Source organism: Phodopus roborovskii, unplaced genomic scaffold, assembly GCF_943737965.1.
Source record: "Phodopus roborovskii unplaced genomic scaffold, PHOROB, whole genome shotgun sequence".
In the NCBI taxonomy this organism is placed as follows: domain Eukaryota; kingdom Metazoa; phylum Chordata; class Mammalia; order Rodentia; family Cricetidae; genus Phodopus; species Phodopus roborovskii.
The window spans coordinates 1,911,631-1,938,172 of record NW_026126439.1 but is presented as its reverse complement, the minus strand read 5'-3'; the positions used below and the strand labels follow the sequence as shown (position 1 = coordinate 1,938,172).

The 26,542-nt window shown below is 45.7% G+C and overlaps 1 protein-coding gene across 1 annotated transcript in view; it reads left to right on the top strand.

Moving 5' to 3' along the window:
• Positions 1-22,819, top strand: part of B4galt1 (beta-1,4-galactosyltransferase 1) — a 46,035-nt gene extending 23,216 nt beyond the window's left edge. The window contains exons 2-6 of the mRNA XM_051187541.1: positions 3,754-3,989; positions 14,825-15,012; positions 17,659-17,781; positions 19,587-19,691; positions 20,089-22,819. Coding sequence (XP_051043498.1) covers positions 3,754-3,989; positions 14,825-15,012; positions 17,659-17,781; positions 19,587-19,691; positions 20,089-20,221 — 785 coding nt within the window. The 3' untranslated portion in view covers positions 20,222-22,819. The remainder of the gene's footprint in view (positions 1-3,753; positions 3,990-14,824; positions 15,013-17,658; positions 17,782-19,586; positions 19,692-20,088) is intronic.
• Positions 22,820-26,542: the final 3,723 nt, after the last annotated feature.

Here is a 26,542-nt window from a genome sequence, read left to right as displayed (position 1 = left end):
CAGGGGTTTGGTCAGCATGCTCTTCATACCTTTGTGCCTCGTGTGTGTGTGTGTGTGTGTGTGTGTGTGTGTGTGTGACAGAGGCAGACAGAAACAGATAAATATTGGAGTTGCATAGGAAGAGGAGGAGATGGAAGATGGACTGCCCTGTCAGCTCCCACACTGGATAGACAGCAATGGTGTTGCCAAGGGAACCCTGGAGGAGAAACAAGTTAGAGGGTAGGTGTTGAAGGGTAGTGTACATATGTGTTATTTGGGGTAGGTTAATTAAGGTGTCTGTGGGACCTAGGTAACCAGCAGAAATATAGGGAATGGTGACAACTTGGGGAATGGTCATTGTTTAAATCAGAAACCCAAGTGAAAGGTAGAGTGTTATCAAGGAAAGGCTGAGAAAGTGTGGGTGGTAAGGTGGGGGGGGCATTGAGTGGGCATGGTACTTGGTAATTCCTTCTTTCCCCTCTCCCCATCCAGTACATTCATTTCTTCCTTTCTGCTTGGTCATTTGTGCCATCTTGGGGAGCAAGGAGGGTGAGAATGAGTATTTTCAAAAGATCCTAGTTTGGATCTGTTCTTCTTAGTTTTAACAAGCCTGTTGGGTGTTTGTGAGACCTTCATCTAGCCCAGTCCTTGCAATTTGTGGATGGGAAAATAGATGCCCTGAGAGTAGATGGAAATTATCCAGTAAGTCCACTGATTGTCCAGTAAGTCACTGATGCAGCTGTACTGGCGTCTGGGAATCCCCTCTCTTATTTGGGGCTCTTTACGTTAGCATCTTTCTGCAGGGGCAACACAGAACACTTCACCCTGCAGGTGTATCCTTGAGGATGGCTTGGCAGACCACATGTGAACTCTTGTTTTCTGGGTTGGTTTCAGAAAGTATAAGCAAGTTGGTAGGAAGGCAACCTAGATGCCTCTTGGGTTCTTGTAAATAGTGTTGTGTTTTACAATATCTCTAGAACCAAAGGGTAGTTTGGGGAACAGGTGGTGTGGGGCCCCCTGAAGGAAGAAGAACCCAGTGATGGGTTGTGAGTTCTCTATACCTTGGGATCTCCCAGAGGTCTTGTCCTAGGATTGGAGAGTTGAGTTTCTAAGCCTAGTAGGTCTTGTAGGAAAGAATAGGGACCTCCTATGGACCTTCATTGCATGAAAGTTTCAAGGCTTGTGAAAATGAGTCATTGAGCTCTCTGTTGTCCAGTTTGCCCAGTAAGAATTATTTGAGGGCAGAGGAGATGGCTCACTCAATAAGCTATACAAGCATGAGGGCTGAGTTCAGATCCCCAGATTCCAGGCTTGGCAGCATATGTCTGTAGTCCCAGTGTTGGGGAGGGAAGCAGGAATGGAGACACACCCATCCCTAGTATTCAGCCTAGCTGAATCAATGAGCTCCAGGGCAGTGAGGGACCCTGGCTCAAAAATTACAGTGGGAAAAAAATTACGGTGGAAAGTAATCAAGGGGAAAAAAAATAATGTTGACTTTTGGCCTCCAGATACACACACACCTGTACACACCCATAGGAACACACACGTACATAGCACACAGATACATTTAAACCCAATCTCTTGGGCTTTTTGTTAATTATCCACTTCTGTCCCTCCCAAAGTCAGCTGAATTGGACTGAGATTGTGTATTGGTGGTGCCAGTTACCCCAGGAAATTCTGTTAATAGGATTGAGATATATGGTACAAGCTGACCACTAACATAGTCCCAGAGCAGAGTACCTGCCCACCTCAGGGCATCTTGGGAGGTCAGAGTTGGGACAGCAGCAGTCTTGTTAATAACTGGTTCTGCAAGACTCCTGGGCTCCAAAAGGAAGGTCATAGCCCGAATCTGAGGCACAGCTTTCTTGAGTTTGAGGCTTGCCTTTATTGACTGAGTTCTGTGGTTGTCAGAGAGTCAAACAGAGGATGACGTTCTATTGAGACCTGCCTGTCGGTGCAAAAGTTAGTTGGTTTAAGGAGAGTAGGAAAGGCTAAGGAAATTGGCACCAAGATGGGGAAGACAGCTGAGTGGTAGGCCTTGTTCCCTAGGCAAAGTGTTTGACCATATTTTGTGCAAGGCTACACAGCTTTCTCCATGAAGTTGGTATGATCAGAGCTGTGTCTCAGAAGGAAACTAACGAATGGGAACAAGTCCTGTGATGAAAGAGAGATAAGATGGAAGAGATTCCCAGGCAGGTAGGTGGCAGCTGTCCAAAAACGCTCACCAGGCAGAGGGAGCAGGCTCACAGCTTCCTTTGCTAGAGGAAAATTCTAGGAGGGCACATCTCCCTGAACATGTGAACTTGAACAGGACAGATTGGGGCCCGCTCAGGGGTGGGCAGGAGTAGTGGTTCCCATTCATGTATTTCAGGTGACTCTGATCTGGTTAGTGCCCCTCCCGTGGTGGGTTCTCCCCTGTGTTCTAGTGCCTGGTTTGTTTCACATGTGAAGCTGTACACACAGCACAGTAAACGTTCACTAAATGCAGCATTGTTTCAGTGACGATGCAGATTTAGGAAATGGTGAGTTAGTGAACTGCAAGGTGTTTCTTGACAGCACAGTAGTTTCAGTGCCTTTGGGTGTGGCTTCTCCCGGCTTGTCCTGGGCATCGTTCTCCACTGAGTATCTTGCTGGGACTCATGTTTCTGGAACCCGTTTTGAAGATCTTTGAGGATGGTGGAACACGATGAGCCTGGGCTTGCAGTCTTGGGTCTCTGCCTGATCCATCCCCCCCCCCCCATATGTGCCTGGACCACTTTGTGCGTTCCATAGACTCCTTCCCTCTGTTCCTGACCACCATTTCAGAATCTGCTGACTGCCTTTCCTAGTCCTCTGAGCGAGCACTTCTTATTGGCTCGTTTCTCTGACCAGAGGACAGAAATTCTGGAGCCATCCTGACCTTGCCTTTTTGGTTTATATACTTCATCAAAAATTAAGTGTGTTTGTTTGTTTGTTTGTTTTTCGAGACAAGGCTTCTCTTGTAGCTTTGGAGCGTGTCCCAGAACTCTTGCAGACCAGGCCTGCCTCGAACTCACAGAGATCTGCCTGCCTCTCAAGTGCCACCACAGCTTACGGTTTTTTGTTGTTGTTTCTTTTTTTAGTGATCTTCCCAGCTGTTCCTTTGGTTTCTCCTCCTTTTCTTCTGGGGTCTCATTGCCTCCATGTTTCCCCATTGATAATGTCACACACTACAATCCAGCTAGATTTTTTTGTTTTTCTAGTTACACATCTCCCCTTCCCCATCTAGTTAGGTTTTATTTATTTTGGGTTCCCCCAACCCACCCCCGAGAAAGGGTTTCTCTGTGTAACCACCCTGGCTGTCCTGGAATTTGCTTTGTAGACCAGATTGACGTCAAACTCAGAGATAGGCCTGCCTCTGCCTCCCTGTGTGCTGGGAATAAAGGGCACTACCACACCCTGCTTAGATAAAATTTAGAAAGAGCCAGGTTAGTCCTTTGTGTAAAAGCACACAGATGGCAGGTAGCAGAGCTAGGTCTTGAGCTCATCTGTGCTCACTATCTGTACTGCAACAGTCAAGTGGTCTGAGAAGAAACTGATTTGTTTCCAATGCAACCCAAGGGTCTCTTGGGCAGAGGGGTGTTCCATAGGTAACAGGCTGTCTGGGTATGCCCAGCACTAGGAGTTCCTGGAAAGGTTGATTTGCCACACGAGTGCTGGGTATGGCTGCCCTTTCTGTAGTGCCTGTGCGCTCCCTCCAGGTCTGTGGCATGGTGGATCCTGCATCTGGCTAACTTCTTCCTTCCATCTCTCTAGTTGGCCCCATGGTGATTGACTTTAATATTGCTGTGGATCTGGAGCTTTTGGCAAAGAAGAACCCAGAGATAGAGATGGGAGGTCGTTACTCCCCCAAGGACTGTATTTCTCCTCACAAGGTGGCCATCATTATTCCATTCCGAAACCGGCAGGAGCACCTCAAATATTGGCTATATTATTTGCATCCTGTCCTACAGCGCCAGCAACTGGACTATGGCATCTATGTCATCAACCAGGTGAGGTTTGGGAAGATGGGATGAGGAAGTGGGACTTGGGCACACAAATGCGTGCTCGGTACTAAGGAAGGAGTTGTTTCATACACAATCTGGCATTTTACAGTGAAGTGCCAACCCTGCCACTGCTCCTATCCTTACTTAAACTGTGCAGTGAGTTAAGTGCCAAATGGTATGTTTGCTTGTTGATAATCTGCTCTGTTAGCCAAGGGAAATAGGAAGGGTGTGTTTGGGTTTTGGAAGTAATCTTCCAGCAAAAATGGAAGGAGAAAAAAAGATACCTCCAATTATCACTGATTATAATTTTAAGGTAGCTGTATATTTTCCTTCCTATATTACAAAAAAATTCAAAAACCATAATCCATTTTTGTGTCAAAGGTAGGCAGATCTCTGGAAATTCGAGGCCAGCCTGGTCTACAGAGTGAGTTCCAGGACAGCCAGGTCTACACAGAGGAACAAAACAAAGCAGTGTGATTGGATGATGACTGTCTAATGCTTTGGGAACTTAGGAAGGAGAGAAGGCTGTGCCCTGTTAATCTAGTACAGGATATCCTAAATATGTGAAAAGGCAGCTCTCATTGGTATAGAGCTCTCCATGCACTGACACAGTGTGACCTCCGCAAGCCCTTCCTGGCCTAGTCTAGACAGGGCTGTTTTCCAAGAATCATCTCCAGTGATTAGTGTCCTGTGAGTCACACTTTGGGAAAAACAACCCTAAATCAGCCCCATCTCTACTTCCCCCTACTCTCCCTGGGATACTAGAAACTCCTTTCTCTTATTACCCACTGATATCAGAAAAAGAATCTTTTTTAGAAGTTGGGGTATAGCTTAATGGTAGAATGCCTGCCAAACATTCAAGTGCTGTTCTTTGTGCTCCAGCATTGAAGAAAAACAAAAAAAATCGTGAGTGCTTCCCCTTCACTGTTTGCTTGGACTTGCCCAGACCCTAGAGGGCAGGGAGTGCACTTTCTGCTGTGTGTCACAGCTAAGAGACTCAGAGGGTGGGAATAACCAGCAGAGATACATACTGGTCACCAATAACAGTGGGCCACAACTACACCCCAACCCAGACTCCAGGTTTATTCCCTCCTACTGGATCACAGTAGCTCTTTTTGAGACCATTTAGCCCCTTCCTGGGGGTATCTCTCAAAGCCCTGGTATCAAGGGCTGGGAGCCATTTCTCAGACAGTGATCCTGGGTAGGCCACATCAGCCTGTGACAACACAGCTCCCTCCAAGAAAGGAGAGGAAGTTAGTATTTCCTCACTGTGCTGTGAAGCACCTGTTGTGTGACAAACCCTTAGTAAATATTAGCTGTTATTGTCTTAATTTCTTTCCCCTCTCCCCGATCTTCCTGCCTCTTGCCTCTGCCTGGTACTTTGCTGATAAATTCTTTATTGTTTTTCCTGCCTCCTGCTTTATTTCAACATAGTACCAATATCAGTCTTGCCTCCCACCTGTTGGGACCTCAGCAGGGGTCAGACGATTCTGGGAAGACTCCCGGGACCGAGCCTTATAAACTTCTTCAGAGAGGGATGTGTCTTGAGTCCCACACACAGAAATGAACCCCCATGAGTTTTTATGGTTTCTACGTCTGTCTGTAGGAAGCTCTTGACCTTGTTCAATGTAGGCCCCCCCAGCCACTGTGAAACTTAAAGCTCAAAATAAGTGCTGGAGGGGTATGGGAGGGGCTTTACAGTTGTTGCGGAGGAACAAGTCTGGCTTTTGTTATCTGGGTTTCTGTTGGTCCTCTTGCCATGACATGCGTAAGCCCTGTTAAGAGCACATTCTTTAGTGCTGTGGTCCTACTCTGAGACAGATATCCAGCTAAGTCCAGCCCTGGGATGGACCTTGATGTGGAAAGGAATGTCAAGGTATTATATAGCAAACAGGGATGCATTCTGTCCCTCATACTTTAGTCAGGAAAAGACAAAGCCAGTAGTAATGGGAAGGCATCGACCTGGTACCACCAAACTTAAATTAAAAAAAAAAAAAAAAAGAAAAAGAAAAAGAAATGCTTTGGGGACTATCTATCATAAAAATTACACACTGGGTCATAACTGTGACATTCCTTGGTCCCAGAGTCAGTAACTAGGAGTGGTTTCTGCAGTCTCATTTGTATTGCTTCTGACACCTTTAGTCTCCTTACTCAGCTGCTCAAGATCTTTCTGCTTCTGACCATGTATGTCACTAACTCTCCTTAAACCCTTCAACAATGTCCTTACTGCCTCCGGCAAGGGCCAGAGCGATCTGAAACCTTAGTGTGTGATACCATCTGGGGGCTGGTCCTGACCTATCTCCAGTCACTTGTTCCCCATCACCCTTTACAGTGTGCCATGGGCAAGCTGCCTGTCATCCCTCACCCAGACCCTTGCCCCCTTCTTGGGCCTCTGCCTGCCCCTCCCCCAGCCCTTTCTGGCTATGTCTTAAGCTTCTTTCCTCTACCTCAGTAGCTCTGTGAAACCCCTGGAATAGAGGTGACTTCTCCCACTTCATTGTTCCTAACCCACTTGGTGGAAGAGACAGTCATGTTTTTTGTGCCTCGTCTTGGCCCTGGATTCCCAAACCCTGGCCAGACTTATTCCTACATCTCTGATGGTGCAGCTTCTCCACAGTCCAGTAGGTTTGGAATATGGAGTATCTTTCCCTGTGTCCTGTCCATTTATTTATACCCACACTCCGGATGCCTGCTCCTGGTTCTCTGGCTGGGTTCGTCCCTGCTGGAAGCAAAGTCTCCTTTCCTAGCTTGGCCAGATCATGGCCCTTGATAAACTGGGATTGTCCCTCCCCAACACCCTTCCCCAGAAGTCCCTGTCAATTGCTGAGTAGGGCATGGGCTGCCTGTGATCTGTCCCTTGGTGTAGCCTTCCTTTTCGGGAAAGATACTGTGTACTTTAGCCCTGTGTTTTATTCATGGTCATAAAAATCATTTTTGAAATCATGCATAGTGTTGCACACCTTTAATCCCAATACTCAGGAGGCTCTGGCAGGTGGATCTCAGTGAGTTTGAGGCCAGCCTGATCTACAAAATGAGTTCCAGAACAGCCAGAATTGTTACACAGAGAAACCCTGCCTCAAAAAAACCAAAACAAAACAAAATCTCATTTTTGAGCCAGACATGGTCAATGATTTGTACCTGTAATTGTAGTAAGAAAGAAGAGGATTGCAACCTCATGACATAGTATGTTTAAGGCTAGCCTGGGCTGCATAGCAAGACCAAAACCAAAAGCAAAGTCTCTTGTGTTCCTTTGCATATTGACTTTCTCCAGTGAGTGCTTTCTATTTGACCCTGCTGTGAAGGCTGCAAAGGTAAGCATATCAGGGCTGGTATTAGAGCTGGGGTTAGACAAAGGTGCTAAGGAATATCCTGCTTGCTGTGTTTGTTTCTGGAATGTACCACAGACACTTGCCCATGTGAGATAGGCAGGGACTTATATCTAATGGCTACAGAGGCCCCAGGGGCCTTTCTCACTTGTTTTTGCTTCCAGGCAGACCTGGCTGAAAAGGTTTTTGGGAAAGTGGAAGAGCCCAGCCTGGGCTAGGCTGGCAGATGGTGCTGGTGCTTTGTCTGGATGTCTGGCTGTGACTTTGCTCTGTCTTGGTTTTTTTATTTCAAAGGAGTGTGTGTGTGTGTGTGTGTGTGTGTCTGGCTGTGACTTTGCTCTGTCTTGGTTTTTTTTATTTCAAAGGAGTGTGTGTGTGTGTGTGTGTGTGTACACACATGAGTGCAGGTGCCCACAGAGGCCAAAAGAGGACATCAGATACACTGGAGTTCAAGTCATAGCCAGTTGTCAGCCTCCTGATGTGGGTACTGGGAACAAAACTCAGGTCCTCTGCAAGAGCAATGTGTATGCTTCACCACTGAGCCATCTCCAACCCCTCCCTCTGTGGACTGTTTTAGGCTAGTAAGATGATATGTCTGTCAGCTTATAGCTGTAGTAGAGATAGACTTTTGTACCCTTTATGAGCAAGAACAGCCACCATTGCATCTGTCATGGGCCATGGGCCATTCGACAGAATTCCTCCAGGAGGTCAAGATCAGTTGTGGTGAGGCATGAGGGTGGCTGCCTTATGACCCCTATGGTTTGGCTTCTGTCTTGATTATCTCTATGTCGCCTCTGTCTTCTATATCCTCCTCAGCTGTTAGTGGATGTGTAGGGGGGTGGGCCTTGGGAAGTAGAAGGTCTCAGATGTTCACCCTCCCATTCCTTGGCCAATTTGGACCTCTCAGCTCGCTGGCATAGAGGAGGTATGGGAAGGTTGAGAGTGTCTGTCACCCTAGTCTGAGTGCCACCCTCTGCTCTGTTGTCTCCTCTGACCGTGTCTGTATTCTTCTGTGGAGTGTATCTTAGCACTTACTGCTATCCAGTTGCTATTGAATAACCTTTATTATTCTGGGGAATGCCGGTTTTTCTCTACGCACCTTGGTTCCACAAAAAGGGAAAGACAACTGTTTGGCCTTGGCCCTGCAACAAGGATGGTCGGAATGGGTCTCTCTCCCTGCTCTAGCCTGGTTTGCCTCTTCACCCATCTCTTTTGCATATGCTTTTTTTTTTCCTTTGGGGGGGACTTTTGCCTTTACTTGTTAATCTTGTTAGCAAAACAAGCTGAAGGAGAAGCCCCTATTTGTGGGCGGCTTCTTACTCTTCACCTACCTTCTCTTCTGTCCTCTCTGCCTCCTCTAAAGAAAGAAAAGTCGACTTACCTACTGCTGCTATCCTAACTACTGCCGCCAACGCTGCTGCCAACACCACTGCCACCGCACTGTAATGTTCTCAAACCCGACACAGTGCCAGGCCTTGCCAGCCAGGGGAAGCTGTGAGTAAGCCTGGGACTGTGCTGTCCTCCAGCTGTGGGGCCTCCCGGACAAGCACAGGACTGCTGTGGGCTTGCTGGGAAAACATCGAGATGAGTGGAAGCCAGCTCATGGTGCAGAGCCCGAGAGACTTCGCTGTCTTTAGATTAGACCCTACTAGAGCTCATAGTGTATGTATATAAATGTTTATATCTTGCCTTTCTCTTCAGGTCCATATCATTAGCATCTTCCCACACTGTTTCATAGTCTCCATATTCATAACTTCCATGCTTTCACAGTAGTTGATCTCTGAGTTCTACCATAATTACCTTTTCCTTTATTTGAAGCCTGATAAATAGTGGCAAACATCCAAGTCTCAAGTTTACTGAGTTGGCTTTTACATTCAAGATTGTTCCCTTGGGCTGGATTTTCAGACATAGAATTACTATTATTTTATATTAAGAAGTACTTTGCAAATTTTTATAGTTACCTGATACAAATAGGCAAACTGCTCGTGTCTTACATATCCTGGAAGTGTTTAGTACCACCTTTTGCTGTATTCTGCTGAAAGTCTGTGCCTTGGGTCCAAGGAAGGAGGCAAGCCTTCTGCTCCAGCCTCTGTGAAATTGGGGTTGTAAGGTGACCTCTGCATACGTCACCCAAATGTGCTCATCCTTTTGAGTGACTACTTAAGCTAACAGAGAACTGCCCAGAAAGAGTATGGGCCCTCCTTCTGAAGAGCCTGTGTCTTTTACTCACTGGGTAAAAAAACTTAAGTCTCGGGTTCAAGTTTTGTTGGGGACCAACATCTTATTATGGATTAAAAACTAGGGCCCAACTGTTGGAAACTCAAAGAGGAATGGGTACTAGCTCACCACAGACTCAGCAGTTGTATGACTCCAGGCTCTCACATTACTCCCTTAGCTGTCGCCTCCAGACTCTGTGTTGTCCTGAGATCCATGCTGAGGCCTGAAGGGATGCCCAGTCAGAGCTTCCTCAACCCTAAGCTGTCCTAGCCTTCTCACAGCCCACTCAGCCAAGATCTTCTTGGCATCTGAGGAAACACAGACACTTGGGCTTGGTCAGCAAGTGCCATTGACTGCAGTGCATCTGGGGCTAACTGTCTGAATGAGGATGGCTTTGTAATGGGGCCACAGCAATCAGATCTCTCCCATCTGATTCATAGAGAATCTTGGGAGCAACTTTGTTGTTGCTGTCTTTTGCTGGAGGAGAGGCATGTGTGGTATATCCCCAGTCCATCCAGTTCTCAGGATATAGCTTCTGGTGACATACATGGGCCTGCATTCCTGGAAGGCAGAACACGGTTGGACAGAATGAATATTCTTCCTAGAGGCTGTTGGGACAATCAAGGGAAGTCTACTCTAGCCCTCCTTAGCTGCCCTTACAATTTTCCTGAAGACTATAGACTAGACTTTGGAACCTGTCCTGGCCCCTCCCTCAAAAGGCTCTTAAAAGTAGGGACAGGGACATTAGAAGGAGTGGAGTCCCTACCCTGAGCCCAAGAGGAGGAGTTCAAAACTTACTCATCATCACTTCCTAGGCTTTCCTTGTTTGCATAAATCATAAAACAGCTTTTCAATTAGACTGATCTCCCTGCCTTTACTTGGATTGAGACACCAATGTCCCTTGATATGCAAAACATAGTGTAAGGCTCCCTGTGGCCTAGATGAAGTGAAGGCCTTTTGCCCCAACAAGGGCCCACCTTCCTCTCTGCCTGCGATGAGGTCCACCTCTACCTCTTTTTTGAATTTCTTGTAATTTCAAAAATGTGCCTATTTCTTCACAGCCTTTACAAGTACTCTTCCATCTGATGTCTTCCTGTGCACACACCCCACCCCCACCTCACCCCACCACACCCTACTCCATCCCCATTCCCAGAGTCTGCTTTCATTTGCATCTTCTCAGCCACTTAGAAATTTGAGCAATTTTGGGCCTTTCTTTCCGTTTCTCCCTTTAGTTAGGAAAGGGTAAATATAAGTCTTGCCTAGCAATGTGAGCTGTGAGAAGAAGCCCACTTTTAAAAACTGGATCATGCTGGACATGGTGGTAGTGCATGCCTTTAATCCCAACACTCAGTCGCTGATTTTGAGGCTAGCCTGGTCTACACAGTAAGATCCTGTCTCAAAATACCAAAAAACAGAAGAGGGGAAGAAAGCCAAATCATCTCTTAAAGAGACGCTTGCTTTGGCGTGAAGCTTCTCTTCCCCAGACTTCCCCAGTTCATTCCCATGTACCTCAGTCTCTAAAGGTCTTACTTCTAATGCTGGAGTCTTAATCATGCAGCCACCGGTTGACTCAGTTAAACCCAATCCTTTTAAGAATTTCCCTATCTGTCAGAGAAGCAGGAATTGACTCTTGAAGCTGGTGGAAAGGCCATAAGTAAACACTAAAGGAGATGGAGTTTTCAGGGATGCCAGAGAACAGCCATGGGACTCAAGAATCATTTCGATAGTCTGATAGTTCCAGACAGGCGAAAAACCCATTTCCATAACTGTGGTAGTAGCTGAATTGTAGGTAGGGTACTAAGCCTTTCATGCCCTACACATTATTTATTACAACTCACCTGGTATCATCCCCATGTAACAAAGCAGGAGCAGGAAACAGAGGCCAGAGGTATGATCTACCCATTCACTTGTCTAGAAATGGAGAAACTAGAATGAAAGCGTGTCTTGTCTCAGTTGTGTATTTGGCCTGGTCTGGCATTAGGTGCTTGATAAATTTGCACTTGACTGAATGAAGTAGCGAAGGGTTGTGTGAGGAGGGGTAGGAATGAGGCTTGGAGAAGGGTGTCTTCCCACCTCTAAACAGGTGAAGTAGTTTTAGAAAAAGATAATTGGAAGCCAGCATGTAGTGGCATTGGCCTTTAATCTCAGCATTCAGAAGGCAGAGGCAGGCGAATCCCTGAGTTTGAGGACAGATTGGTCTACAGAGTTCCAGGACAGCTAGGACTACACAGAGAAACCCTGGTTGCCCCCCCCCAAAAAAAAAAAAAGAGGGAGAAAAAAAGATAATTGGGTTTGCTAAGCATCTCACCCAAAGAAACCTAGAAAATTCTTTACCTTTCTGCAGCCTCAAGGCAAGAAGAGGAACACACACACACTGCCCATCTTCCTGTTTCAGGTTCCTAGTGGACTGCAGCCCATCTGCTAGCATGTACTATGTACTTCCTTTCTTTCTGGTTCATACAGGTGAGGAGAGTTGGAAAAGAGGCATAGGAGGAAGGATGTGGTTCAGGTTATTTGGAAAATTGTCTGACATGTTCTAAATGGGGTCCAGACACCAGGGTCCTTTCTGACTTGAAGGAGGTCTGTTTCACTCCCCTAGGTAAACTGGCTGAAGCAGGTCTGCTGGGACTTCTCCAGGCTGCAATTGTTTGTGGCCTAGTTCCAAATTTTTAGCTCCTAGAAAGTGTACACTGCTAGTGTCAGGCAATGCTTAGATCAAACAGCCATTGCCAGCAGGTCCTGTGGTACAGAGAAGGCCACCAGGAACTCCCACCGCAGATCATGGGAGTATATTCTTAGAGTATACTCCAGAGGGGTTAGTGTGCCCTTAGAGCATACTCCAGAGGGGTTAGTGTGCCCTTAGAGCATACTCCGGAGGGGTTAGTGTGCCCTTAGAGCATACTCCGGAGGGGTTAGTGTGCCCTTAGAGCATACTCCGGAGGGGTTAGTGTGCCCTTAGAGCATACTCCGGAGGGGTTAGTGTGCCCTTAGAGCATACTCCAGAGGGGTTAGTGTACCCTTAGAGCATACTCCAGAGGGGTTAGTGTACCCTTAAGCATACTCCAGAGGGGTTAGTGTACCCTTAGAGCATACTCCAGAGGGGTTAGTGTACCCTTAGAGCATACTCCAGAGGGGTTAGTGTGCCCTTAGAGCATACTCCAGAGGGGTTAGTGTGCCCTTAGAGCATACTCCAGAGGGGTTAGTGTGCCCTTAGAGCATACTCCAGAGGGGTTAGTGTACCCTTAGAGCATACTCCAGAGGGGTTAGTGTACCCTTAGAGCATACTCCAGAGGGGTTAGTGTGCCCTTAGAGCATACTCCAGAGGGGTTAGTATACCCTTAGAGCATACTCCAGAGGGGTTAAAGGCTTTGGGAATACATCCCTTTCACTTGTTAGAAAAGTGATCATTGGGGCTTTGTGTCTCAAAGTGTAATTTGGGTTGGGACAATGTTTGTTAAAAGACTGTCAAAATGATCAAGCCATGGACCACAAGGGTAGAAACAATTACTCTGTGCCTTGAATATGGCATTCCCCAGTGGACATTAGCAATATGTTGTTATAGTAACAGTAGTCCTAATAACGTCTTAGTTTTCCTACTCAGTTTCTACTTTTGGACTTTTGCCCCATGGCTTACATGGAATTAATTGAACCCAGGATTTCTGATCAACTTTTTATGATAGAGCAGCCAAAGAACACAATGTTCCTTTGGGCAGAACTTTCTTTCGTTGTGCTTAGTTGAAGGGTTTTGTTAGGGCTGGAGAAAGGAGCTCTTGTGTGCTAAGTAATTTCTTAATTCACTCATTGTTTTCTGACTTCCTGGTACCTGCCTTCTCTAAGTAGCTTGTTTCTATGTTATCTACCTGTGGAGTACCAGGTTCCAAGTTTTCATCCAGGCATGAGGAGAGAGGAGTTTTCATCTATAGACTACAGGCCCTTGTGGGACAGCAATACTCAAAGTGGAGGCCCCAGTCTCTTGATCTTGAGAGTTTCAGGGAAAAGGGCTTAGTGAGTTGAGTGAGTGATTATTCCAAAGTGTGGGGCCTGCACTGCTTCGTGGCACTGCGAGGTCAGAATGAAAGCACATGTTCAAGAAGGGCTTTGTGAGCTGCTCAGTTTAAAGGGCAGCAGGGTAGATGTTGGGACCATCTCTGCTAATGTTGGGTCCCAGGAGTTGGTCAGAGCGGACACCCCCAGAGGTACCCACAAGGAGCTGCTTTGGTTGGAACTTTACAGAAAGTGCCACCATTTGCCTTCTTACATTGAAACCTGTCCATCAGTCTGTCTGCCCATCCTTCCATCCATCATTCCATCCAGCTTGACAGCAACTATTACATTTTTGTTTCATGACAGTGGGGCACTAAGTGAATAAAAAAAAAAAAAAAAAAAAAAACAAAGTGTAAGTTCTTTATCACACTTATATTTTCATGGACGATACTAGAACTAAACAAGGTAAGTCATTAAAATGTGAAAGGATCTTTTGTGCCATCAGACTTGGTGACATGGGCCCATCAGCTGGACCTAAGTAGGTGCTTTGTTCCTAACTATCATGTGTATCCAAGTGCTTCCTGCTATACACTGTTAGCATGAGGGTGAGGATTGAGTGGGCTTCACCACCTTCCCGGAGCATCTAGTTGATGACCAGGCAAACCTACGGCTGCCAGGCTGTAATAGAGTGGAAGTGAAGAGGCACCTAATTTTCACTAATTCCTGTGTTTTGTTCCTGGAGTCTATTTGTAATAATATAAATAACATATGTTTAAATGCCTTTTCACCTTTTCTTTTAGAGGCACACACACACACACTTTAAAACAGTCTTATTATGTTCCAAGCTACTCTAGAATTTTCTATTTAGCCCTAGGTGCTCTCAGACTCATATTCTACATACTTCAAGCTCCTGGGTGCCAAATTACATGTGTGTGTCACTACACCTGGCCCTTTTATTTTACTGTTTTTTATTTTATCAGCTCTACTATGTGGCTGTGAATGAGCTGTTTAACCGTTTCCCAGGGATGCTTATGTCTGTAACTGTTGCCATCTGATGCTGTGATGCTCACTTAAGAGTGAACAATATTATTTACAGTTTGTCACATTTATGTAAGCTCTTCTTCTGAGAAGATTCCTGGAAATGGGATTGTTGACTCAGATGGTTGAGTTGACACTCGGGACTGATTTGTGCAGTAAGGGCAGGAAAATGAGGCTGGCTAGTTAATTAATGACCAGGTGTAGCAGACATTGATCCTGTGAGTGTTCTCTTTAAAGGTCTTGGGCATTCTCATACCACTTCTGTCTCTGTACCAGGCTGGAGAAACCATGTTCAATCGAGCTAAGCTCCTCAACATTGGCTTTCAAGAGGCCTTGAAGGACCATGACTACAACTGCTTTGTGTTCAGTGATGTGGACCTCATTCCGATGGATGACCATAATGCCTACAGGTGTTTTTCACAGCCACGGCACATTTCTGTTGCAATGGACAAGTTTGGGTTTAGGTAAGACATACCCAGCAAGAGCCTGCCGCAAACGTGCTACAATTTAGGTGTGGTCTAAAAAAAAATGTAGTTCTTCTAGAGTGCCCCTAGGCTCTGAGACATGGTTGCTTTTTATTCTGAGGAAGGAGAGTCCAGCAGTGCCTGTAGTCACTGTGTATCCTGATAACAGTTCTTAGTGTTAGGCACGGACCTTATCTTTGGGCTCCCAACAGACCCACAGCTGGATCTCCTCACCTTCTACTCTCCTCACCTTTACAGTTTGGGAAGCAGTGTGGACCCCCAAAATACACACTGATTCTAGAGATTGGATATCTTGGCATTGTCAAAGAAATGTGGTTCAGTTTCCAAGAAGAACTTGGACTTCTGCTCAAACATGGGGCTCTAACTTTTCTATCAAAGTGCTAGTGAAGATGGCAAATATTCCTGTCCCCAGGGGCAGGAGTGCGATCCAAACATTATTGACATATGTAAAATATAGCCTTACAGTCAGTTGTTCAGTCTTAAAAGTCAAAGGACCAGACATAGTATATGTGTGTATGAAAGTGTATACCTTTAAATCCCAGAACTCCAGAGACAGAGACAGGTTGATCTCTACAGTTCAAGGCTAGCTTGGCTGTGTGTGTGTGTGTGTGTGTGTGTGTACACTGAGTTCTAGGACAGCCAGAGGTTCATAGTAAGACCCTGTCTTTAAAAAAAAAAAAATCAGTAAGTAAATAAATATACATTTTTGTTTCACAGTTGACATTCTTGTTTTCACTAATCAGAATATTTTTGAATTATATCATATTTGATATCTTTCTTTAAGTAAATATGAAGCTTCAGGAAGCTGTTCTGCAGGTCCTTGGGTTTAGGCTGGATCCTAGTATACCTGGCCTATGTAGATAGATCGCCTTTGTGTGAATACAGATGCTGTCAGGCTAGGTTATTCTTGTGCTCTCTTCCTCCCTCGCTTGATGGGGACATGAGAGCTATAGAACCACATAGAACATAGGTCTCCCTATGTCAGAGCTGTTTGGGGTCTAAACAGAGTGTCACATTTAGACTGCTCAGGAATGAATCCGTGCCCACTTATCTTCCTTCCTTCCTTTTTGAATGTCTTCCCTTTAACAGGTTTGTACTCTGACCCTACTTATTTGTCTCTTTAAGAGACCCAAGTAACCACTGAGTCATTGCCGTAATAGTGACGGTGGCTTGTGAACACCTGTCATATTTGGCAAATAGAGCAGGTAGATAAGAAAAATCACTGAGATAGCATAATTGAATCTAGTCAAGATACCATGTACTTCCACTGAAATAGTAATCTATTTCTAGGTTAACAAGACCTATTATTAGTCTAGCACCTTTGCTTTTAACCAACATTAAAGGTATAGGCGTAGGAACTGAAGCTATATAGCTCAGTGATAGAGCAGTTTCCTGTCATGCTTGAGGCCCTGTTCTGTATTTGACACCCCTCCCCAAAGGAAATGTGTGTGAGGTGTGCCAAAAATGGATGATTTGATCCCTTGGTGATAGTATCTAAATCTGAATTCATTGCTTCAGATTCATCTAAGCAGAACCTCAGGGATCTTTGAAAAATAGTCCTTCCAAGCCAGTTGGGGTGGTCTGTCCCTGTAATTGTAGCAACTGGGAGGCTGAGGTTGGGAGGGCCATCTGTTCAGAGATATCCTAGGCGACTTAGTGAGTGAGACCAAGACAGGGTGTGTGATGTGTATGTGTGATGATCTTCAGTTGTGTGTGTTCTGTGTGGTTTGGCTGCTCTTTTCCTTAGTTTATATGATGATTCTCCGTCTCTTTGGAGTTCAGTAGGAACCCAAGTATAATTTGGAGTTGTGTTAGGGTAATAGGAAACTGAAGCCTTTCGAGAACCCTTGGACAGATCTTTGGAGCAGAGTCCATCCTTCCTAACCATGAAGATGTTAAGGTATAAAAGGGTATAAAAGGACAAAAGCTCCCAGTGTCCCAGTACTTGGAAATGTAGAAAAGTAGGCTTATCATCTAGTTATGTTGGGATAAAGTAGAAAATTTGAGGTAGTTTCCAGAGATGTAGCTGCCATTGTTAGGGTCAGTGTTCAAACCTTGTGCCTTTGGGAGAAGGGTAGATAAGAAAAACAAAAAAGCAGGGCCACCTGAATGAGGACTTCTTTGTTTCCAGAGCCACAGTAGAGGAGCTGCTTAACCTCCCTGTAACTTACTGGGTTTCTATATAAAACCATAGGTGCAGTACTATATTCTTAGGGGGAAAAAAAGATTCTACTTATCTGCTTCTACGATAATCTGAATCCTGATATAAAGGCAAGTTAAACACCAAAGGAACCATTTTGGTTAGGGGCTGGATTTGGAAAAATGGTGCCAAGTAAACTGGGTTTTTAAAGGGGAGGGGGGGGCAGATTAAACAAAGATTTCCTCACGTGCCTAAGAAAAAACTTCTAAAATATTCTCGTGGCCAGGTGCCTTTAATCCTAGCACTTGTGAGACAGGTGGGAAGATCTCTGTGAGTTCAAGGCCAGCCTGGTCTCCATAATGAGTTGTAGGCCACCCAGGGATACATAGACCTTGTCTCCAAGGGGGAAAACATTGGTAAATTCCTGTCATACTTGGGGCCGAGCTTACTAACCACGGGTCTCTGTATATGTGCTTCCTCCCCAGCCTGCCTTACGTGCAGTACTTTGGAGGCGTCTCTGCTCTCAGTAAAGAACAGTTTCTTGCCATTAATGGATTTCCTAATAATTATTGGGGCTGGGGAGGAGAAGATGATGACATTTTTAACAGGTAATGCTTACAGTTCCTATCTCTTTCTGGTCTCTCTGGCTTTCCTTCCAGTTTTTGAGTCAGTACTTGGTTATTCTGGAACGATTAGCACCCAGGAGGGAGTAATCCCCTCTCAGCCCCTGTGCTTAGGTCCATGCTCTTGTAGGTCCTACAGGTGCTTAGCAGAGTCTTTAGAAAAACAAGTTTCTGGGATTTTTCAGAACAGCTGTGGGGAATGGAAGGGCAGGGTTACTTTGACTTCCTATGTGGACTTTCAGTGTCCTGTGTGAAAGGACCAAAGAGGTGGCTCAGTGGGTAAAGCACTCACTCCCCTTGCAAGCATGAGACTTGAACTCAGAAGCGTGTAAAGCCAGATGTGGCAGCGACTGCATCTGTGACCTCAGCACTCTCTGGTGAGATGGGACATAAGGACAAGAGAGTCCCCAGATTTGAGGCTCTTTTTAAAAGAAGACTTTGCATCTCATTGTAGTCCCTTGTTAATGTAAAGCAAGTTTCCTTCCACAGAATCTCTGTTCCATAGTTTTATTTTGGACTATTTTAACCACGGATAAGAAAAGACAGAGTACGGGGCTGGAGTGGTAGCTCAGCAGTTAAAAGCACGTACTACTCTTGCAGAGAACCCAAGTTTTGTTCCCAGCACCCATCTTAGGTTTGTTTGGGTGTCTCACAACTGCCTGCAGCTCCAGCTCCAGACAGTCCAATACCTTTTTCTGGGATCTGCAGGCATCTGCACTCAGATGTGCATAAACATACATGCACATAATAATAATTAAAAATAAAATTCATCAGCCAAGCATGGTGGAGCACTCAGGAGGCAGAGTTTGAGGTAAGCCTGATCTACAGAGTGAGTTCCAGGGCAGCCAGAGCTACCTAGTGAGACCCTTTCTCAAAAAAAAAAAAGCAAAGACAATAGTTTAGTGAGCCTGTGTGGAACCTGGTCCATGCTCATTATGCTGTGGCCAGTCTTACCACATCCACATCCCCAAACACTTTTAAAACTGGCAGACCTGTCTCCTGTAGTTACAGGTGGTAAAATCCACCTAGGAGCCAGTCTGAACCCATTACCTGAATTGGGATACATTTGATGAGTTAACAGAAGGTGTCTGTTGGATCAGCACCCATACCATTAAAGGTTACCACTATGTGAGAACTTGCCAAAGTTCCAAGTCCTTACTAAGGGCATTGAAAAATACTTGAGTATTAGAGTGTGCAAGCTTGTTACCAAGCTTGCACAAACTGAGCATCTCTTGCATACAGAGCACGGCAAGGCCCATCCAGCAGGGAAGATGCAAAGAACCTTGACACGGGATTCAGACAGGCACACCTACTTCCGCAGAACCTTACCTGGGCAAGTCCTCTGGACTGCTGTGGCAGTGCACGGGACTGATGGTCAGAAAGGTTGGGGAGGGAGGAGGCATTGAGAGCAAGACTAGAAAGATGGGGAGCGAGAGAAAAGCTTTATGTACCTGCTTACTCTATGCCAGACACCAAGATGAGCCTACAGGGAAAACATTGCCACAGACTTGCAGCCCATCCAGATTGTCCAGTCTCCCCCTTAACTTGGATATTTGATGCTGCTTTGATTTGGGGCCTGAATAAGTCAAACACTATAAATCTGTCATTTCAGGATATTGGGGAAGTCTAAATTTTAAGTGAAGTCTTCTTGGGCTGTGTGCCAGCATATGCTGAAGGGTTGGGCTTGGCGAGCAGCTTTTAGGTCTATGGAAGAGCCCACAATCTTGTAGCTGAGCTACTAGACATAACCTTATGAGAACTATGTTAATGACTCTGTTTACTCTTTGCAGAATAGTTCATAGGGGAATGTCTATATCACGCCCAAATGCTGTAGTTGGAAGGTGTCGCATGATACGACACTCAAGAGACAAGAAAAATGAGCCCAATCCTCAGAGGTATGTTCTGTGTGTTCTTTTTTTATTTATTTTTATGTTAGATTTATTTTCTTTTATGTATATGAATGTTTTGCCTGCATGTAAGTATGTGCACTCCCTGTGAGCCTGCTGCCCTCGGAGGTCAGAAGAGGACATCTGGTCCTCTGGAATTGGAGTTGTGATCCACCATAGTGCCATTTTTCCAGCCTCCCGCTCATTCTTACTCACTCTCCCTCCTTTCAAGTGGGGCAGGCTGCAATCAGGCTTCACTCAGGGCCCTGTCCCTCCAGTGAGGTAGAGGAATTCCATCTGTGGTGACCATCCTGGGCAGGGGCTGCTGGGGAAGATGTTCAGATGTTGACCAGTTTCTTAAGACTTATGATTTAACCCTAATCCTTTGCACTCTTTCTCCTGGTAGGTTTGACCGGATTGCCCACACAAGAGAAACTATGCGCTTTGATGGTTTGAACTCACTTACCTACCAGGTGTTAGACATAGAGAGATACCCACTATATACCAAAATCACAGTGGACATCGGGACACCTAGATAGCATTTTGGAACAAATAAGAGACCTGAAAATGGCCAGGGGCCTCAGCTGTGTGTCTCTGCCAGTCGACCGGGCTGGTCCCTCTCATTTGTACAATCTGAATGAGTTTTCCTTGCTGTCATTCAGACACCTTTCCAAATGCCCATGGTGAATGCAACATTTGCCCCTGCCCTGGGTTGGCACTGGGTGAAATTCTGCAAGGTGTTTGTCAGCGTAAAAAAAATGGTCAGCCTTTTCAGGCTTCTGGGACATGCCCATCATGCCACCTCCAAAGAAACGGAACAGTACACGAGTTAAAACTTAGTGACTGTGGATCACATGCCCACTGTTAAAACTGCTAAATTGTGAAATGGGAAAGAACTCCGCTTTAATCTGTGATGTTCATACTTCACGACAAATTGAAGACTGCTGCTGGGTTCAGATTCATGTGATACTCTTGAATTTTTTTATACAAAAATCAAAATTTCAGTCAGTTTCATGTTCTGTTCCTGTCCTATGTTCTCTTATTGGTATGCAACTATTACAATCAGTGTGTGTGTGTGTGTGTGTGTGTGTGTGTGTGTTTTCTTAGCAAAAGAATTTTAAAACTTGAGCCTGGAACTTCGTGCCCTGTTAGTATGTGGAATCTGAGGCCTTGCTTTCAGAGCAGGGCCTTGGGACCTCTCATCCACATGGCCTGTCTCCAGATCCCTGTCTGATTTCTGAATGTAAAGTTTTGGAGAGTTTTGTTTGTTTGTTTTTTAAGAAGCAGTTTGTGGTATTTTAAAGAATAAATCAAAATCTTCTAATTATGCTATAGCTTGATTTTGTGTTGATCCAAATCAGAATAGCTATTGAGTGTTAAGTCATGACAATTTATTTTTCTAGGCATGCCATGTAAACTTGAATTTCCTATGTATTTTTATTGTATTTTAAAATGTGGGGAAGGAACTGAGTATTTTTTAGGGATAAAATAATGTATGCTGTAGTAGTCACAAATGAGCCTCTGATTTGACAGGCAGAGCAAAATTACCCTCAGGTCCCCTGATGAGATCAATGCCTAAAGGTCAACATCATCCTCCAGACCTCTGGGTCAGGCACTTGGGAGACAGCCTCTGCCTATCTGGCAGAGCTCTCCCTCCACTCCCCCAGGTGAGCCTGGTGGAGGGACCCTCAGCCTCCCAGAACTGACCTCTCAGGGCCTAGGCTGTGGGGTTTAAAAATCCTAGCAGTCAGGTTGTTCACCGCCCCTCAGAGCCTCATACCACACTCCTGACCTACCCTAAGTAACCAGTTCTTATTTCCCTCCTGCTCTTTCTTCTTCTCCCTTTCCACTCTGCTTCCTTCCCTACAGTGTCCTGTGGCACTCAGGGTCAGACTTCTTTCTCCAGCATGATTGTGCCTTTTAATTAGAGGTCTAGAAAGTTCACCAGAATGCACACCTCCATCTTCCTAAGAATCCTGGTGCCTATAAAGTCCCTCATCACCACTCAGGGTTTTAGTAGGTGCTCCCACTCCTCAGTCTAATCCACGGGGTCATTCACAAATTTACATGTGCTGATAGGCAGTGCCTGGGAGAGATAACGGGAGGCCTTGGGACCATCAAGCTAGGAGAGCTTGAAAGATGCAACCTGGGTTGAGATCCTAAGATTAGCAGTCTAATCCCAGAGCTAAGCCCTTTTCTTCCTTGTGTCTAGATGCTGAGAGGAGGGATGGCTGATCCTGCCTGTGCCTCTGTTGCTTTGAGCAGCACAGTGCCTAACTTGCTGCTCTTCCTAGAAGCTTTTTTTTTTTTTTTTAACGTGTGGATTAGAAACTGTTATTCCCAGCCAAAGCAGTCAGGCTGTGCAAGATCTGTGCTCCCTAGATTCCCCATTCCTCTAGAAAGCCATTAAAACAGACTGGCTGTGCTGAGAGGACTCTGGGGAAATGGAGAGGACTTTTGTTTTCTGTCCCCAGATCCTGACTTTTCTAAAGTGCCTTAAAAGAAGGGCGACAGATGCTGAGTGGTGTCTTCTGAGTCACCTCCTTGGCTCCTAAAGCAAAACTGCCTTTTCTCGATGCTGTTCCTCTTGGGTTTTGTTCATGTCAAATGTGGTTCAAGTACAGAACCAAGGGAAATTGTCTTGCCTGTTCCTCCACCTTCCAGTATTTTCCAGGGCACCTTGGGCCCAGTGCACAGCTAAGATACTGCTGGGCTTGGACATTTGCCCTGCCCAGGAGATGCAGTTGTCGGCATCCTCTTTGGGGGCTGGGGGATTGAGGAGTCAGGGAGCATTTCCTTCAGACCCTGGTGTCACATGCTGTGCCGTTCTGTCTATATTTTTGCTGGTGACCTGTGTAGAGTGGCTTTGGGAAAGACCAGTGACATAGAAAGTCAAAGGAAATGCTGCACTGGCCTCCAGCCTGGCAGGGTCCGCACTGACCACTAGGCTGTTCTAGATACCTGTGATGCTGTGTATGTACTTTGATATGCTGTGTATGCAAATGTGTGTATTTACCATTGGGCCTAAGGGCTGGTGTGGGGGAGCTGTGTCTGACCTTGATGTTCAGAACAGACATCTGTATTTTTGCCTTTGAAATGCAGTAATATAACATAAATAAATGACCCTATCTTTGTAACTGTGGTTTCTCTTCTAATTTAAAGGGTCTGGGTAGTGGGGGAAGAGGGCAGCAACAGGCTACACATGCCTCCAAGCAATCACAAGTTTCCTCATAGGACCTTCATTTTTCTTATCTGGCAATGGGAAGATAACATGTAGAGACTATTGTAAGCTTAAAAGAAATGATATGGTTAAACTAATGACCAATACCTCACAGGTACTCACTACATAGAATCTCTTCCCAGTTCAAAATAAAATTGTCCCTAGCAGTTCTCTGGCCACAGTCTGCTGTTTCTATCTGAGAGCTATCTGTGCAAAGTAGTCACAGTGTAAGTTACATGCTATTATCCCATATTGGGTTTCTTGCCAGCCCAGAAAGTTTAAACTAGTGTTATAGAGTTAAGGGATCAGAACCTAAGAGCCACCAGCCCTCAATAAGCCAGTTAAGCAAGTCATAGTGAAAAGCAGGAAATGGAGTTATTCATTTTGGTACTTAAGAGGTTCTGTGCCCTTCCCCCCCAAGTCTTTAGCATCCTGCCTTATGTTTAGGTTTAAGTAGAGGGCAGGAGATATGCACTGCAAAATAGTCCTTATCAAGGAGTGGTCCCACCTATCACTGTTGTCTTCAGCTCCAGTCTCTCCTTTGAAGTCATCTATCTGAGGAGACAAATTTCCTCTCTGGCTGACAAGTTAGCCTTTTCCTTCCAGCATGAGATTCGTGAGGAAATCCCAGTTCCTTGGGTGTGCATTGTCACTACGGTGTGATCCCTAAAGGAAGGGGCAGAATTGTCTTCCTCTCACTTAAGATTTGTTTGTATTTTGGATTATGGTTATGTGTATATGTGCACATGCATGCAGGTGTCCGGGGAAGCCAGCAGAGGGCAGCAGATCCTCCTGATCTTGAATTACAGGAGGTTGTGAGTAGCCTGAAGTGGTTGCTAGGAACCAATGTGGGTCCTCTGCAAGAGCAGTATGTGGTCTTAACCACTGAGCCATCTCTTTAGCCCTACTAGTGTATCTTTAGAATATCTTCATTACCCCGGGACTATTAGAAAGGCATCTTAGTTGTGATCAGGTACTTAAAACATCCCAGGTGTGTCCTCAGGCACCACAGCCTTTCACAGGCTGGCTGATTACACTTGAAACAGGCCAAAGGTAGTCAGTACATCGGAGATGCTGTTCTGGCTGTCCTACAACAATGAGGCAAGGAAAATGAACATTGGTTAGCCACCCCAGGGCCACGGGGTTAGCCACACTACTGGAGGAATCTGGTGGTTTCTGGCCTAAGCATCCATAGCAAATGTTCAGATGTGACCTTCAAACATGATGCACTTTTGACAGTGCTCTCATAGAGTCTAATGAAAAAACGATGCATTTTCCTTCTCCCACATCACCTTTCTCAGCACTTCACACCTGACACCAGGTGTGGGCTCTCTCTAGTGTAACTCACTCTGGAATCAGAATTGCATGCCCCAGGCTAAAGACCTGCACTCCTGACCAGCTGGCTGTAAATCCCCAGGATCTTTGCTGCAGGGTCAACTAATTTGCCAGGATGGTTCACAGAACTCAGGGAGACATACGTTTACAGTTTGTTATAAAGTGATAGTTCCATCTAGGCCTAGGTAGTTCAGGCCTATAATCCTGGGCACTCAGAGCTGATGCAGGAGGACCACAAAAATGCTGGGCCTGCCTGAACAGACTAGTGAGATGCTGTCTCAAAAACACAGAGAAGAAGCTGAAATAGCTCAGTAGTTGCCGGGTGTTGGTGGCACAGGCCTTTAAGCCCAGCACTCTGGAGGCAGAGGCAGGTGGATCTCTGTGAATTCAAGGCCAGCCTGGTCTTCAGAGAGAGTTCCAGGACAGGCTCCAAAGCCACAGAGAAACCATGTCTGGAAAAAAAAAAAAAGGACGGAAGGAAGACACAAAAAGAAAGAGGAAAGAAATAGTTCAGAAGTTGAGCACTTGTGTAAGTGAACTCTGGGTTCAATAATAAACATAAGTAGTAATAGAAGGTATTGGGTCTAGGGAGATAGCTCAGTGGCTAAGAGGGCTTTCTGTGCAAGCATGAGATCCTAAACTTTAATTCCCAGAATCCATGTAAAAAGCCAGGCATTGGCATAACCTCAGCTATAGAGAGGAGAAAAAACCCAGTGTCCTCCTCTGGCCTATCCGTGTGTGCATGCGCACACCACACCACACACACACACACACACACACACACACACACACACACACACACACACACAGGGCCAAGCCTGTGGGAAGGGAAAGGGAACCCCAAACCTCTGAGTGCACCTCAGACATCTCCCTGTGTTATCTATCCGGAGGGTCACCCAAACACTGTTCTTTTGGGAAGTTTTGAAGGCTTCATCTTGTGATGCTGATTACACGTGACCCATTTGCGATCTGCCAGACCTTTACTTTCATCCGTCATCACTCCTATCGTGACTGGGTTGAGGTGGCTGCAAGTTCCTAGGTTCTCCTCATGATTTCATCTTCCTAATGGCCAGCTTCCATCCAGGAGTCCACCAGAAGTCACCTTCCTAAAACAAAGGACATGCCTGTCCTGAAGGAGAGTCCAAGGAATGTGTGCCAGGAGCAAAGTCAAATATGAGATCAAAAGTTTCTACCCCTATTGCTAAGAAAGGTAAGAAAGCCTTAAGGGCCCTTTGCCAGAAACCAGGGCAAAGACCAAGTGTATGTCCCATCAACCACAGTGAACATAGGCCTTGACAACTTGTAAGGCCTGGGTTAAAAGAACAGAATGAGTAGGTGTGGTGACACATAACATATAATCTCAGCACTCAGGAGGCTGAGTGGATTGCTGACTTTGAGACCAACCTGAACTATGCAGTGAAGCCCTGTCTGGGGGAGGAGGGGGGTTTGGAACTTCTTACCTTGTCAGGAAAGAAATGAGATCTGGCCCAGCCAGTTCTGCCAGGCCATCCTGATTTCCTCCTTTGACAATGTCCCCCAGGAGGCAGGGAATACAGCTGCCACATTCCTGTGGGCATGACCCATTCCAAGGTCACGAGGCAGAGTAATTTTTGTGGGTATGGTGTTGCAGGGTGAACAACATTAGATCAAAACTCAAGTGCTTGAGCACATGTGCCCATCACCAAGACACAGACCATGGTGACTGAAGGTGAAGGGCAGGTGAAGGCTGTCACAGGTTGTTACAGAGGTAGATGGGGAGGCAGAAAGCATACAAACAAGGTCGTTACTACTGAACTGGCTTTCTCTGCCTTTACCCTTTGCTGTGTGGCTCTGGGCAAATCTGTTTCCCTTTTCAGACTTCTCATTTTTTTTTTATTTTTAGTGTGTGTGTGTGTGTGTGTGTGTGTGTGTGTTTGCCTTTGATTTTTTTTTTTTTATGACCTAATCCACCCTTGGTCTCCTGTGTATTTCTGCCAGAGAGCCTCCCAATTCTCTGGTCTAACCTTTTCTGTTATATGGAAAAATTCACTGTAACTCTCCATTTTCACTTGAGAAAACAACGGGACTAACCCTGCCCTCCACCCAGTACCCACCTCAGGGTGAGGTGCTTTTCTGCCTGCTGAGGACCGGTCAGGAGGGGCTTGAGAGGAACACCTCCCGTTTGGTCTATGCTGATTGCTGATTCCCACCCCCAAATACTCCTTTGTCGCTGCTTTTCTTTCATCCAGTCACCTTTTACATTTTCAAATCAGGCTCTTTGGTTATCCCCTTCTAAGCTCAGTAGACAATAAAGCGACCTGAGGGA